This window comes from Aspergillus niger (genome assembly GCF_000002855.4).
Source record: "Aspergillus niger supercontig An03".
NCBI classification, from domain to species: domain Eukaryota; kingdom Fungi; phylum Ascomycota; class Eurotiomycetes; order Eurotiales; family Aspergillaceae; genus Aspergillus; species Aspergillus niger.
The window spans coordinates 772,797-787,566 of record NT_166520.1 but is presented as its reverse complement, the minus strand read 5'-3'; the positions used below and the strand labels follow the sequence as shown (position 1 = coordinate 787,566).

The following is a 14,770-nucleotide window of genomic DNA, read 5'->3' as shown; positions in this document are numbered from 1 at the left end:
TTGCATATTCCGAGTAGACATGGATGAAAATATGTCCAGAGAGATGAATTATCTTTCGGAGTTCATCGAGTCTGTCGGTTGCTTTTGGATCAGCCTTGTCATCACCATCCCTGTCCGCTTGAACTAGTCGCTGCCCCTTCAGTGCAACAGTCTTCCGGTTCCAGAGAAAATAACGCAGTAGATGCTAGGCTTCCACAGTCAGGGGCCGAATCACCAGAAATTCACGGATTACTTTGACTCCATGCCATATGCTAGAGAAAACATGCTGGCCCCCAAGTCCTGCTCTAACATGACTTGCTCCTTCTACGTCGGAGTAAGTAGTCGGCACAATTTTACACCCTGGTAGTTTCTGAAACCGCCCCAATATTACTGTCCTAGGACTACTACTAGATGAAGTGTCTTGATAGTACCATATAAGAGAACCAGATGATTATATATAGCCCTACCATGCCCTCCTCGTTGCTACTAAAACTATGCAATCATTCATTTAGCATTCACTCGTTTGTCCACCGTTGCCCTCGTTACTCTCACTCATTCTTACTACAGCACAATTTCACCCCTTACTCTTCATCATCATCATCATCAGTCGTTACTTTGTCACCATCAGCATATACGTTGTCACAATGTGGATCAGATATATCACTGTTCAGAAGGCCTTTGTTCTATCTTCTTTGCTCCTGGCGTCTGGGATCTCAGCAGCTGCTATCCCCGCAAGGTTAGCTGACCCTGCATCGGTCTCTGTGACGATAACAAATACGCAAGCGCCTACAGGCCAAAGGGATGGCAGGCCAACCTCACTCCCTTATGAAGCTGCCCCAAACTGTCAGGTGAGTGCTAATGACCCCCTGCTAAACTATGGCTTTGCTGGGCTCTAACCCGATTATTCTTAGTTCTGTCATGAAGACGAAGGCGAACAGACCACCGGCGAGTCCACGACGCAGGTGAAACGAGACAGTCACACTATCGCAGCAAGTATGTTCTAAACAATTCATTGCTCCCTGCCTCCCTTAGTATTATCATGGTTCAATCTGCTGCGAAGCTAACAAGAAATGGCAAATTGGTTCAGGAATGGATGCCGATGAAAAAAAATCCGATGAGGAAGAGACCAAGGAGATAGAAAAGAAGGTTAATGAAAAGTGTCATGGGAATGCGCTTTGTGAGATTATTTCCACACTGTCGAAGTCTTACTAGTAGCTCCGTTGGTAGAGCTGTGTAAAATAGGCGCAACGCCAAGTTAGAGGTGTTTAGATAGGATTATGTTGATCTGGACATAGTGCCACAGGGAGAACATCTGTACTTATTACGCTCTATCAGTCACGTTCATTTGATCCAGTGAATACCCGAAGTTGAGAACTGTTTCTATTTCCAGTTTCTTGATCATTGGCGTAGACACCACAGTGTAGTGGAAATAACTCAGAATAACCGACTTGAGACTAATCAAAGTATGATCTAGTCAAGATCTATCACTGATCGGACCAGCTTCAGCAACAGGATATAGATAACATTGGGCCTGTGTGGTTGAGCGTGTGCCATTCTCGGCCCCCATTCAACACCCTTGTGAATAAATAAGCACTACTAAGCGCCAGAGGCTTGAGTTGCCGTTAATGCTCCGTCCCCCATCTGGCCAGCCTTGGCGAGGCCCCCATGTACCACTACTATAACTACTAGCTAGCAATAGGCCCCAGCAATCAATCAACCATGGGCAGCTACGCGCTCCGTAAATCAATCGATCTACTGCGATCGGACATCGCCGGCTAGTAGCGAGCTACTCTTTTTGCGTTATGTCCGACAAAGGGACTTGTTTACGGTTACATATGACGAATGCTAGAAAGGCTCTGACTTTCTGGGAGTAACCCCAAACCACCTGACACTTAGATACCTCTAGCTATCACACTCACAATAACGAATGCTATCTGGATACATGACGGAGCACCTCTTGACATGATATGACCGGCAGAAAGTCCGGCCTGAACACTGAACTCTCCAGTCAAGCCTTGATTTCGGCGTACAACTTGAGCACAAAATCCCGACAATTGTTGAAGAGGGTGCTATATCCCTTCTTATTCATCTTTGCTGCAATCGCTTCCCCATGTCTTTCGATCTCCGTGTTATCCACGCCTGACCTGATCTTACCGAGCACCTCCATCTTAGTCTCGCTCCAATCATACCAACTGCTGGCACCACGGTCCGTGAACTCGATCTTCTTGCCATCGAGCTGAATGTCCCAGCATCCTGAGGCAAACTTGAGATAGGTGACGCCACCTTCGGTTTTCTCTGTCACGTAGCCTACAGCTATCAAATAATGATCGGGAACCTTCTTGCCGGCGACTCGAGCTCGTTCACTCCCTAAAGAGAAGTTTCAATCTCTTGTTAGCTTCACTGCACATTGCACTTAGGAGGATAGTATGGCAAATTGGAAATGGGGGCGCATTAGTGCATACTTATCTTGATGGCATAGCCCTGGCCAACCTCTGGTGTTTTCCCGAGCGCTTCCTTAAGCTTGTTATATTTGGCATCCCCGGTGGTTCTAGTAGCCCGTTTCACCTGAGTTGTCGGCTGGCGTGTGGTCTTGGATGGAGTAACATCATCTGAAAGGCTATCTTCAGGAACCGAGGGGAAGGGGTCCACCTCATGAATCTTGGAAGCAATATAGTTCACATCCACGTTGGATCGCTCTGTCAGGAAAGAGTCCCCGTCAACAGACCTGGGAGCAGTACCTGACTGGGATGTGTCCGAGCCAGTGAGAATCTCCCAGATGCTCTTCGAGGTGCCGTCTTTACGGCAGAACTGTAATTAAATCGGTCAGAGCTCAGTAGCGACCAAAAGAAGAGAAAAAGAGAGAAATAAGCTTCATTAGTACTTACACGGCAGTCCGGAGAACCGAAGTAGGGGACGGAGGATGGACTGCCATCCGCTTCAGTTGTAGGGACGTGTGTGTTTATCGGAACACCAGCTACAAATGAGGGCGTCGTCAAATCCGAGTCAACTTCTCTCGGCGGTATGGCAGCTGCTAATACACCGGGCGTCAGGAGCAAAGAAGCTAAAGCGACGGCCTTCTGAGTGGTGATATGTCTGAACCACATCTTGTCACAAAATTTAGGAACGGTAACAGTAGACAGAAATGATGAATGATAACAATGAACGAATTGAACGATTGAACAAAATGTCTATAAAATGAGCGTGATGAGAGCAATAGTAGACAGTAAATGAGTGTTTTAGAGTTGAATGAATGCGTGGAGGAGCAACGAAAAGGAACTGACGGACTAGAATTATATAGGTTTGCCGCTCTCCTATGTATTGAGGTACTCAATTTAGAGGATGGGGGCGGTTTCAGAAGCTACTGGAGTAGTATTGCATTACATGAGACTATCCGGTGACATATTGAACGAATAACAGGGGCTGTAAAGTCATATCTTTGGCCTAGGGCATGTCCGATCGCCTAGCATTCTATACCTGGACCCTGGACCAACAGGACTAATTTGAATCGAGGAGCCCTACAGGCATCTAGGACAGGGAGGTCCCCACCGAGTAAGTATTGGGGGCGGGCAGCTTCAGGGTCCTTTTCGTATGTGAATTTCCCACTTGTTTGATTATAGAATCTATTGGAGTTGATATTAAAGTCCCTGCAAATAATAGGAATTGAAGCGGTTGATCACTTCGTTAACCGTGGCTAGGAGTGAATGTAGGATATCTATCATGATTTCCAATGCAGGACCCGACCACCCAGGGCTCAGATGGATGATACTAGATAGCAGACATGTTACAGGACCACAGGGTTTTCTTCTATTGTATAGAAATTAAGGATGATCCGCAGACTTCCGATGATTCTGGCCCCCATTAGGATCACCTAGCGCCTCAAGGTACGGTGATTATCATTCCTTAAGAACGGGGGCCAATCGACAACCGTTACTTGACAGGACTGCACAGCCCAGTAGTTCTGTGATCCTTCCTAGATGACGTGAGTAAAAGCTTGCGGTAAGCTCCTAGATCGTCTGTCAATTATCGAAGCAGGTGAAAGAGAACCTCCGACAAGTCGATCTAAACTTGTACTTAGAGGGAGTAGAGTCTCTCCTTATGGTCTCTATACAGATCGAATGTAGTGCTCCGTCAAGAGCTGCTAATATCCGACATCAGGCCAACCTTGTCCACTGCGCCTTGCGAAATGAAGTAGTCGCCATGAACTAAGAAGGTGCCAAGGTAAGGTAGAGACCCTTGAACTCCAAATTAGGTGGGTCAGTAACAAGGCTGAGTTGGTTAGCCAGCAAACAAAACAATTTAACTGGTCTGTGGATAATTAGGGGGAATGCTACTAGGTACTAAGTTCTCTAGTAGTCTTCGCAGTGGAGAGGCTCTTGGGTACTAACCTATCTACTTAGTAGCTGCTAGGCTCTCCGCCTTGGCCACCTTAGCTGTAGCCCCCATGTCGCATCGGCCCCATTGATTAATCAATGCCAACAAGGCGATTCATAAGTCGTATGATTCATTGCCCACGAATCTGTTGTACAAAGAAAGGAATCCCTGGGCTAAACCGCTTCCTCCTCCCCTGAGGGACCTACAGAACAACAGTCATGATGGCCATCTTGGATAAGATAGCGTTCAACATACTCTTCAAAGATCAGAAGAAGAAGTTTGATCAGTTCCTTCGCAATACCACACCGGGTTAGTCGGTAAATAGCTGGTATGATTGAGGGATGAAATAACGGTGCTGACCAGAATTATTCAGATTCTGTGCTTTCTAATCTACACACCTGTCTAGTTCAAGAAGGAACCATCACTGTGACACCACAGGCCATCTTCTACACATCTAGCATTCAAGACGCGTCCCAGAAGCAACCTTGTACGTATCCTTACCCACATGAGAGCTCGACAACTCCAGTGAGATAGTCGGGTACCCCATACTGTATACAAACTAAGAATTCTTGATTACTGTTCCAGATTGGACGAAAAAGAGCTTTCAAACTCACCTTGCCAGGACTTATCCGGATACCACCATCCCAGAAACAGCTATTGATGTCCTCTGGTCTTGTTTCTGCTTCTACGCCTATCATCCTTTCCCACTCTCCGGAGTAGGCGATAGAAAGCTAGAGTTGCCAGCCTTTGAGAGTGCGCTGATCCTGCTCTCTCTTCAGGGCACAAAGCTTCTCGGGATCGAAGACGACGGCTTCGGTCGTCGTTGGGGGGCTTTTCGGGAGAATTGTAACTGCAGAGCTAGGATTAATCGGATCTTTCGAAGCATCGGCCTCAGTAGTCCTCAGGCAATCTCACATCCACACGCCACTGGTTTCGCCAGCCTCGTTACTGACGATGTGATCGATACTATGCGTACACTATGCCCCTGCCATCCTAAATTGGCTGCAACCCCTGAGAAGCTGACGCCGCTGGCGGAACGCTTACTCGACGGGAGGAAAGTGCAGTTTCAGATGAAGGTCAACGACTTGGCTGATTTACTCTGCCTGATCATGAGGCTCAGAGTCTACAAAACGACTTGGGGCCGCAGTTTTCATTACGGTTCCTTGGATGGGTCTACTCCAGAGAAGGAAGAACTGGCTAACGTCCTGGCCCGATCGTTCTGTCTTGACCAGGACGAGTCCCTGGCCCCCGCCTTGGTTCTCAGGGCTCTAGATATCTTGGTAATGACGATCCTGTTTACTATCTTCCAGTGCCTCTGCTAGATTGACTAACAATATCGTGCACATTAGCCAAATCTAGAGCAATGGTTTCATCAACTTTGGGCAGCACTATTCCAACCTTCGCCGACCACCGAGTTACTAAGCCTAGATACCGAATCATCAGCAGATTCCGCTTGGGATGGAATTCTTCGCGCAGTCTCATTGTTCGTCCCACCGTTCGAAATCCATGAGAAAACCGACTGGAATCGGAAAGTTAAGCCAGTCACCTTTTCAAAGTGCCATGATTGGACGTCTGGAAGCCTGACGGACAGCCTTGGTCTAAGCCATGTATTACAGCCTACTACCCATGATGACCCGAAGCATCGGTCGCATCTTGTTCTTCTCCTGGGACATCAAGGCCCGGACTCGACCAGAGTTGTTGTGGGGGCATTCTTCTCTGGTGGTACGCAGTCCCCTGCTGCAAACGAGGGAAAGGAGCCAGAGAAGATACAAAGATCAGCGATCGCTCTTCCGCAACTTCTCTTCCAGCTTCAGCCAAGCTTTGATCTCTTTCGATGGAGTGGAGAGGACACCAGGTCTTCATTGCCCATATGCGAAAGTGACACAGGGCAGACGGACTACCTTAACTACGTGGGGGACCCTACTCAATCGAGGGTAGGAGTGAGAATTGACCCTATCACCAGTCAAGCTACCTTTTTCCGGGGCACAGCTACGGCCGCTCGTCGGAGATCAGGGCAGTATGAAGAAGTCACGAGGAAGCATGAAGGATCTGATATCAGGCATGGGGATCAGCAGGAACGACAAACAGACTTTACGGTGACCCGTCTTGCTATTTTTAATGTGGAAGGTGGGCCATATTATGATGGTGAGGATCCTTTCTGAACTGGTACTAAATAGACTGGCGAGTTTGTATGCTGGCATGGAAGGAAGCATGAGAGTACTGCAAAGGCCCCTTGGCAAGATAAAGAGAACTTTATAAAAGCTTTCGCTTTCTATATATCGAGATCGAAATAGCATTTATTGGAGCCATTGCCACTTCATAGACAGTAGCTGTAGAATCATGATTTGGGAATGATATACAGATTCACTAGAGACTCGTAATCTCTAACCGCCTCTGCAGTCAATAGATACGTAGTTAAATAAAGTAAGTCTAGACTGTTTGGCTGCTTATCAATCACTGTCATCAACTTCCCCAGCGTCTCTGTCACGTGAACCCCGACAGTCGGGGAATCAGAAATACTTACTAGATAGACATTTCCTGCCAGCTTCGCCCATTGCGTCAGAATCAGCGTGGATGATCCAATAATTGCTTCTTCCGGATATTATTCCCCGATCACGTACCCCATAGTCTAGTAAGTAGTACTTAGTAGTAATTGGCCTTTAATCAGAGTTGAGCATACTGGTTGATCGTTGAACTGAAAGTGACTGACTAATGGCGCGCTTCCGTCATTGACGCCATTCCCCGGCCAGCTAATCAATCCCTCTCTTTCTCTCCCTCAGCTCTTTTTTTCCCCCCCTCTGAGAGCCCCTCCGCCCGCCCTCCGACCTTAAAGTTCTCTTGCCTGTCAGTGGCTGTTGTTCTCCCTCACATCAGCACTCCATGCTCTCCTGCCCCTCTCTCCGTCCTCGTCCCGCCCAGGCTCTACTTAAGAACCGGCTCCTTCTCTCCCCAACTACTAGCATCCTCGCCCGCTCCTCTCCCATCGTCGCGACACCTTTGCTCCAGGGTAAAGGCATTGCTACAGCCGCCCCTTCGACCGTTATTCCCCGACGCAGCACTCTGGCTCTCCACTCCTCGTCTCCGGTCGCATCCCGACTCTCTACTCTGACTAGACATTTCTCATCCTCCTCCTCCTCGGCTGCTGACGCAAACAACATGGCTCCCACTGAGGTCAAGCAGTATGACTATATCGTCATTGGTGGTGGTAGCGGTGGTAGTGGTAGCGGACGCAGAGCCGCCGGCTGGTATGGCGCGAAGACATTGATTGTAGAAAGTGGTCGCTCCGGAGGTACCTGTGTCAATGTCGGGTAAGATGCTCCTTCTTCCTCCCTTTCCACGCTACTATGTGAGAGAACCTGGTTGTTAACGCAGTATTATCCCTGCAGCTGTGTCCCCAAGAAGATGACCTGGAACTTCGCCTCCATCAACGAGACTCTCCACGTCGCCAAGCACTACGGCTACGACGTCTCCGAGAACGTCGACAAGAACTACCGCCACTTCAAGGAAATCCGCGACTCCACCATCAAGCGGTTGAATGGAATCTACGAACGCAACTGGGGTCGCGAGGGCATTGATCTTGTCCACGGCCGCGCCGGTTTCGTCGAGCCCAAGACCATCGAGGTGACTCTCGAGGATGGCTCCAAAGCACGGTACACGGCCCCTCACATCCTGATTGCGGTGGGTGGACGGCCCAGCATCCCGGACGTCAAGGGCGCCGAGCACGGTATCACCAGCGATGGCTTCTTCGAGATCGAGGAATTGCCGCCCAAGATTGCCGTTGTCGGTGCGGGATACATTGCAGTGGAGTTGGCCGGTGTGATGGGCGCCGTTGGATGCGAGACGCACATGTTCATCCGTGGCGAGACTTTCCTGCGCAAGTTCGACCCCATGATTCAGAAGACCATGACTGAGCGGTACGAGGCCTCTGGCATCCACATCCACAAGCAGCACCCTGGTCTCAAGGAGGTGCAGCTCATCCGTGATGGTAAGGGCAAGGACAAGCTGCTCAAGCTTATCTCGAATGACGGGTCGGAAATGGAGGTCAACGAGCTCCTCTGGGCCGTGGGTCGCTTGCCCGAGGTTGAGGACCTGAACCTCGATGTCCCCGGCGTTAAGCTGAACAAGTCCGGCCATATCGAAGTCGATGAATATCAGAACACCAGTGTCAACGGTGTCTATGCTCTGGGTGATGTGACTGGTCACGCCGAGTTGACTCCTGGTATGTTTTTCCCCCTCCATGCTGTCCCCTTCCATCCCTCATTGTCTCGTGCCCCAACTAATACCAAACCAGTCGCTATTGCCGCCGGTCGCCAACTCGGCAACCGTCTCTTTGGTCCTGACGAAGTTCGCGACTCCAAGCTTTCCTACGAGAATATCCCCACGGTGGTCTTCTCCCACCCCGAAGTTGGCACCGTGGGTCTCACCGAGCCCGAAGCCCGTGAGCGCTACGGCGATGACCAGATCAAGATCTACCACACCCGGTTCACAGCCATGTACTACGACGTGATGCCAGCCGAGGAGAAGAAGAAGAACCCAACCGAATTCAAGCTGATCTGCGCCGGACCGGAGGAGAAGGTTGTTGGCTTGCACATCCTGGGTCTGGGAGTGGGAGAGATGCTTCAGGGTTTCGGCGTCGCTGTGAAGATGGGCGCAACGAAGAAGGACTTTGACAGCTGTGTGGCTATTCATCCTACTAGTGCTGAGGAGTTGGTTACATTGCGTTAGACTAGATGGGGGTGTACACTAGATTACTATTATTTATATGTTAGTATGATGTTCAGATGTATAGAGTATATACAGCTTCGATGAGACTAAAATGTTGTGTTGCATTATCTGAGGTCAACAGTAATACTTAGTACGAATCGTGATTGATTTCGCGATACATAAGCGTACTGCTATCGCTACCTTGCTACTACTGTCTGACCATCCTCTTGGTCCTTACTCTCCATGATTCTCAATGTGTCTGCATAGTAATATTAGTAACAACTGGCGTGGCTACTATAGATCTCTTTTAAAACCTAGCGAGCTCCCCGGAAGAGGCATTGACCCGCTCCGACAGCGTTACCACGTGCTGGCCAATCAGAATTCTGGGCGGGGCTTGTCGGCAGTGCTCGGGGCCAGTTCTGGAAGCCGAGGCAGTAGATAAGGACATGGGAAGCGCACATCGGCCTGCGTATGACCTCCGTCCCGCCTGCACCTCGTTTTCGTATCCCCAACCTCAATGAGAGTTCAAGGTGGCAGTCGCAAAAGAAAGAGAATGTCCAAACTATCCCATCAACTCAAGGCGCTGATCAACGCCCCGGCAGCACGCCCCAACACTGTCCCCGCGCCGCCGAATATCCAATCTATATACAGGAAGATCCAACAAGGCGCGCAGTCCCAGAACCTATCCCGATCATCATGGCTAGCTCTATCGGTCAGTTGTCGTTCCATTCCTTAACTCGCAGCAGCACGAGCAGCTAATGTGTCCTCTGCCCCAGTAGACAGCCACCACCATGACGATGAACTCCCCTGAATCCCTGACAGAACTCTACCAACTAGCTAGCACCTCCCAATCCGCCAAGGAGAGCCTAGCGACAGCAGAATTCATGCGCGAAGTAGGCCTCAAGTGTATCAGCTTCAACGGCATCCCACGGACCATCAACTGCCTCAATGCCTTCAAAGCCAGTCTCCCCGAATCAATCAGTTCGCAACTCTCACAAACCCCCACCCGAACACCTACTCCAGAGAATATCCAAGAAATCTGCGCCCGAGGTCAGAATCTCTGGGACTCAATCTACCGACCCTTCGAGAAGAAACTCTACAACAAGCTGGCGGGTTCACACCCCGACCTGCCGGTCCATATTTTGAACGCGAACTATGGGGCGCTTCTGTCCGACCCTAAGCGGACTACCGGTGCAAATGTGGGCAGGTTAGCAACTTCGATTGTTGCTATCGCATGTCTTCGTGCTCAGACGGGGGTGGGCCCGCAGGTGACGTCACATGTGTTTGGTCTGCGGAAGGCGGTTGAAGATGGAACGTGGGTGGCTGATATGGAAGCAGAAGTGGGTGCCAAGTGGCTGGCCAGTGAGGAGGGTAATACTTGGATTATACAGAGTGTTGACGATATTGTCGAGACAATCAGTGGAGGGACGGGCTCGAATTTTACACCTGTTAGATCGGCCAAGATATAGATATACTATGGCCCGATATTCATGTATAATAGAAGCCATCTGGCAAGCACAGCTATATGATATATCCATACCTATTGCATAATATAGGTGACTGTTTTCCTTGTATGCCTCCTTGTTACTTAGATGAGTCATCCTCAATGCGCAACCCGTTCATTGCAACTACCAAAGTCACAATGCCTTGGATGCAAAGATGGAAAAACAGTCCAACAGTAACGCCCAGTAGGCAGCCATCAGATATGACAATATTCTCATTCAGTCAGTACTAGTACTTTAAATCTCTGTTGGGCACGATATTGGCCGATAATCCAGCAAAAACAGCAGTCGCGGAGGAGGACTTTAAGGAGCTCTCAGGCTGGGATGGTAGTAGGCTGGAATCCTTTTTCAAACGATACCAGGAAGAGCCTGATCTTACTATAGGTAAACCAGATGACGATAGTACTAAAAGTCAAAAAGAGGAGCTAGAAATGGGTACCGATAAGCCTTCGATAAAGAAACTCAATAAGGGCAACAAGATACTCATGCAGCTGCTCTATACTAACTATGAAGCGAAGTGGAGAAAGTGGATGATCTCCGACCCCGTAGTCCCTACTGTGTAGGAAATACTCAGCTTCTCGCAAGAATCTTGGAGAGCCATATATTCAGAGAAAAAAAACTCGATACAACATGGGCTGTGTCTTTAAAAGCAGCATGCTGCTCGCCCGGCTGGGCCAACTACTTGTGAACCCAAAAGTACCTCTACGCTATAAAAAGTGTTGTTTGACAATTCCATATCGCTAATATTTGATGATAACGCTAACTATTATTGTACACGATCATATCTAACATCCGACTTCTACCTTAGTTCGTCCACCCCTTAGGCCCCGCCCAAGTGCCCTTGACCAAGGACTGGTAGTACACCCAGGGGAAGAAATGCTTCTTCAGATGGTAGAAGGAGCGACGAGGAACAGCCTGGTCAATACCGAACCAGTTGCCGAAGGTCTCCTTGGGCTCACCACCATACTTGAACTCTGCAAGCAGGACCTTGCCGTACTCCGTAACCAGGGGGCAAGAGGCGTAACCATCATAAACCGCATCAGTAGCCTTGCCCTCCATGGAGCGCAACAAGTTGTGCACGAGAACGGGGGCCTCGGATGTGATGGCGGCCGCCGTCTTGGACGTGGGCAGGCTGGACGCATCACCAGCGGACCAGACGTTAGCGTACTTGGTGTGGCGGGTAGTGCCGGCGTCAACATCGACATAGCCGGCCTCGTTGGCCAGAGCGCTGTCCTTGACAAACGCGTGGGGACCCATCTTAGGCACGACGTGCAGAAGATCGAACTGTCTCGTCACCTGCTCCTGGCCATCGGGGCGGGCAAAAGTGGCCTTGTTGCCGTCGACGGCGACCAGGTCGTGCTGAAACAGGCCTTCAACGCCCCTCTCCTTGCGCATAGCCTCGAGGGCAGCGCCGTACTTGGCGACGGCGAACATGGAGGGCATACCGGTGGCAAAGCTGATGTTGATGGGCGAGCTGGCGGGGTTGCTGGGGTTGTACAGACCAGCCCGCTTCCAGTAGTCCAGGGCCATCCACAGGATCTTCTGGGGGGCGCCGGCACACTTGATGACTCCCGCGGGTTGGGTGAAGATGGCGTTGCCCTTCTGCAGCTTTTCCACGGTGGAGAAGACCTTGTCGCAGGTGTCATAGCCGTAGATAGAGGAGACCAGAGAATCCGGGTTGGCGAGTGCCTCAGGCAGACCCTTGACGCTGCCATAGTTGATGCTGATACCGGGGACAACCACCAGGTGTTCGTAGTTGACCTTGTCACCATTGCCCAGGGTGATGGAGTTGTTCTCCGGCAGGAAGGTGCCCACGCTCTCGTTGTAGAACTTGAACTTGGGGTCAATCAAGTCGTGCATTGGGCGGCGCAGATCCTCCTTGGTCTTGACACCACCACCGACCAGGGTCCAGCCGGGTTGGTAGTGATGCCACATGGAAGGATCGACGACGGCAATGTCATCTTGGGCGAATTTGCCAGAGCGAAGCAATTGATGGCTGATAGCCAGGCCAGCCGTGCCACCGCCGACGACGACGACCTTATGACTGCGTGCCACAGGGCTCACGGGGGCGGCCGTTGCGAAACTCCGCTGTGCTGCGGCGATTGAACGGCCAGCCCGTAGATGCTGCCGACGTGACGTTGCGGCAGAACATTTTTGGGGGTATTTTAGCGTGATTGATACAATGAACGGATGCAATATACACAGTATACACAAGTAGTTTTGGAGAAAAAGAAATTGAAGCTTCGCAAAGAAATGGGGAAAGAGCCACGAGCTGGACGAGACCCGCGTTCCTAAAGTCTATAGCCACACACCACTAGTACAAAGTAGTCTTTAATTCCCCAAAGTTTTCGGGGCCCCACCGTTTAAGTACGATGGCGTGATCACCTCTCGGCGACTTAGTCATCACCGTCGGGCCGTCTCGGTCGCCGACTGCCCTGGTCGCCGACCGGCTCCCCGATAACTACTCTCGATAGTATAGGAGTCCTTCGATTTGATTCATCTCATCCTACTACTTACTGGTGACGTGAATACGAGCTGTGGGTGGAGCAAAACAAGAACGATGGTTCGACCTGTGATGCAGTGGAAGAACTCATTCGCTAAGTCGCAGTCATCGCTGGCATTCCTCACAAGTCTCCATGCAGGTAGCGGCGTGAAATATCAATGAACATCATTGACAGTCGAGTATGCTCTAGGGGCTCTGTCATAAAATCATCTAAAGTGGTTCAAGAAAGAGCGGCATTCAACGGGTGATATTCTTGAAGGGTGCAGTCTGAAGCAAACGATAGACCATTCATATTAGATCCCCGCGTCTTCTCCGAGGTGGGCAGATACCTGAAGCCATCAATCAGCCCACACTGTGCCGGCTGGGCGACGGTCGCCATTCACTTTCAGTACCGTATCCCGACCCAGTGTTGAGAACCATGTTTGTTCCTGTTACCACTGGACTGTGGGGTTCTGGAACAAACCAAGGAAACAGAAAGAGGAACAGAAGGAGTCTATATCTGATCATGCTAATTCGCCCTAGGGGCGAGACTGCCCGGGTTCATCGGCGTTCGTCGGCTCCTAAACGTTTTGCATATTCGCCGATCCATCGGGCCGACCTATTGGCTGCTCTTCTAAGAAGCCATTTTGACAGTATAGGCAAGCCTTTGGATCCTGATGCCCAATATATTCTATGAGTCGTCTGATAGATACAAGCAACCAGAGTCCACGTATTTGAAACCACAGCCTTGCTCTCCTTTCCCAGCGTTCTACGGACTGCTCATGTGCTCGAACTGCGGCACTGCCTCGACAAACTCAGCCCAGAGCTGATTTCAGTTCGTTTCGCCCTCCCCCTCCCTCTGGTGATAGGGCAGTCTTCCTGGCTTCCGGTCTCGGTGATACATCCCTAGCAAGTGGCATTGCTGGCCGCGAGCGCCGTCCCTGCAACGTCACCCGTAAAGTCTGTAACACCGGAGGGATGCCCTTGACATGAGATGTTGACTCATTCAGAGCCGATAAGCTGCCCACACCTCTTCCTGACGTATTGCGGCATCCACCGCCGTCGGAGACACAGACACATCACTGGTTAACAGCACTGCGGCATGAAAACATGTTCCATGACTGACCACAGTCGGCATGGATTCACGCTCACCAGCGGGACAGTATCATCCCTCAATCGCCGGAGATCTAGCACTATCCGTCCCGACCGTAAGCCCGACTCTCGGAACAGGCATGTCCACTCTAAACCGTGCTTTCCTAATGGAACCGGTGGCGTAGCCAGCACAGCCGAGTATGCGCGCTGAAGTGCAGAACTAGCCGCTGCCAGGCGATGTAGAGTCGCTCTTCGCAGACTGCCTGACTCTGTCGGATACTAATCGGTTCAAATTCACAGCATACTGGCAGGTTCCTCAAATAGCCTTGAAACTGGCCATCAAGCTCCAGAACAGCACCGTAGTAACACTCGCTTGGTTCAATCAACTGACTGACAGTCGGCCTACGGTCACATTGCACAACGAGGCAAGTTCGATATTCGCCCGATTGAGGCTGAAATTGGCCGTTGCCACGGCTCGGGGGAACTGACGGCTCACACCGGCGTCGGTAATGATGCGATCGTTCGTATGAATTAGACATGAGACTCTCATATGTCGACGCTGGAAGATATAAGTACCTTTAGGCCACTGGAGAAGGCAAGCAAACTGCAGTAATCATCGTTGGCGTTTTAGGGACAGTGG

At 50.5% G+C, this 14,770-nt stretch overlaps 6 protein-coding genes across 6 annotated transcripts; 4 read left to right on the top strand and 2 right to left on the bottom strand.

The window, feature by feature from the left end:
• Positions 1 to 623: 623 nt before the first annotated feature.
• An03g03690 (uncharacterized protein) lies at positions 624 to 1,191 on the top strand (the record flags this gene model as incomplete). The annotated part of the gene is made up of 3 exons (XM_059747028.1): positions 624 to 827; positions 891 to 972; positions 1,067 to 1,191. 3 exons carry the CDS (start codon positions 624 to 626, stop codon positions 1,189 to 1,191), a joined length of 411 nt encoding a protein of 136 aa, XP_059605202.1.
• A 796-nt stretch (positions 1,192 to 1,987) lies between these two features.
• On the bottom strand, positions 1,988 to 3,083 carry An03g03680 (uncharacterized protein; the record flags this gene model as incomplete). The annotated part of the gene is made up of 3 exons (XM_059747027.1): positions 1,988 to 2,346; positions 2,442 to 2,787; positions 2,865 to 3,083. 3 exons carry the CDS (start codon positions 3,081 to 3,083, stop codon positions 1,988 to 1,990), a joined length of 924 nt encoding a protein of 307 aa, XP_059605201.1.
• Positions 3,084 to 4,571: 1,488 nt separating this feature from the next.
• An03g03670 (hypothetical protein) lies at positions 4,572 to 6,565 on the top strand (the record flags this gene model as incomplete). Its single annotated transcript, XM_001390211.3, has 5 exons — positions 4,572 to 4,659; positions 4,757 to 4,837; positions 4,936 to 5,630; positions 5,700 to 6,495; positions 6,528 to 6,565. 5 exons carry the CDS (start codon positions 4,572 to 4,574, stop codon positions 6,563 to 6,565), a joined length of 1,698 nt encoding a protein of 565 aa, XP_001390248.3.
• A 941-nt stretch (positions 6,566 to 7,506) lies between these two features.
• Positions 7,507 to 9,075, top strand: An03g03660 (uncharacterized protein; the record flags this gene model as incomplete). The annotated part of the gene is made up of 3 exons (XM_001390210.3): positions 7,507 to 7,658; positions 7,737 to 8,569; positions 8,642 to 9,075. 3 exons carry the CDS (start codon positions 7,507 to 7,509, stop codon positions 9,073 to 9,075), a joined length of 1,419 nt encoding a protein of 472 aa, XP_001390247.3.
• Positions 9,076 to 9,845: 770 nt separating this feature from the next.
• On the top strand, positions 9,846 to 11,119 carry An03g03650 (uncharacterized protein; the record flags this gene model as incomplete). Its single annotated transcript, XM_059747026.1, has 3 exons — positions 9,846 to 10,425; positions 10,611 to 10,742; positions 10,833 to 11,119. 3 exons carry the CDS (start codon positions 9,846 to 9,848, stop codon positions 11,117 to 11,119), a joined length of 999 nt encoding a protein of 332 aa, XP_059605200.1.
• Positions 11,120 to 11,360: 241 nt separating this feature from the next.
• On the bottom strand, positions 11,361 to 13,566 carry An03g03640 (uncharacterized protein; the record flags this gene model as incomplete). Its single annotated transcript, XM_059747025.1, has 3 exons — positions 11,361 to 12,847; positions 13,074 to 13,126; positions 13,523 to 13,566. The coding sequence occupies 3 exons, from the start codon at positions 13,564 to 13,566 to the stop codon at positions 11,361 to 11,363; spliced, it is 1,584 nt and encodes a 527-aa protein (XP_059605199.1).
• Between the last annotated feature and the right edge of the window lie 1,204 nt (positions 13,567 to 14,770).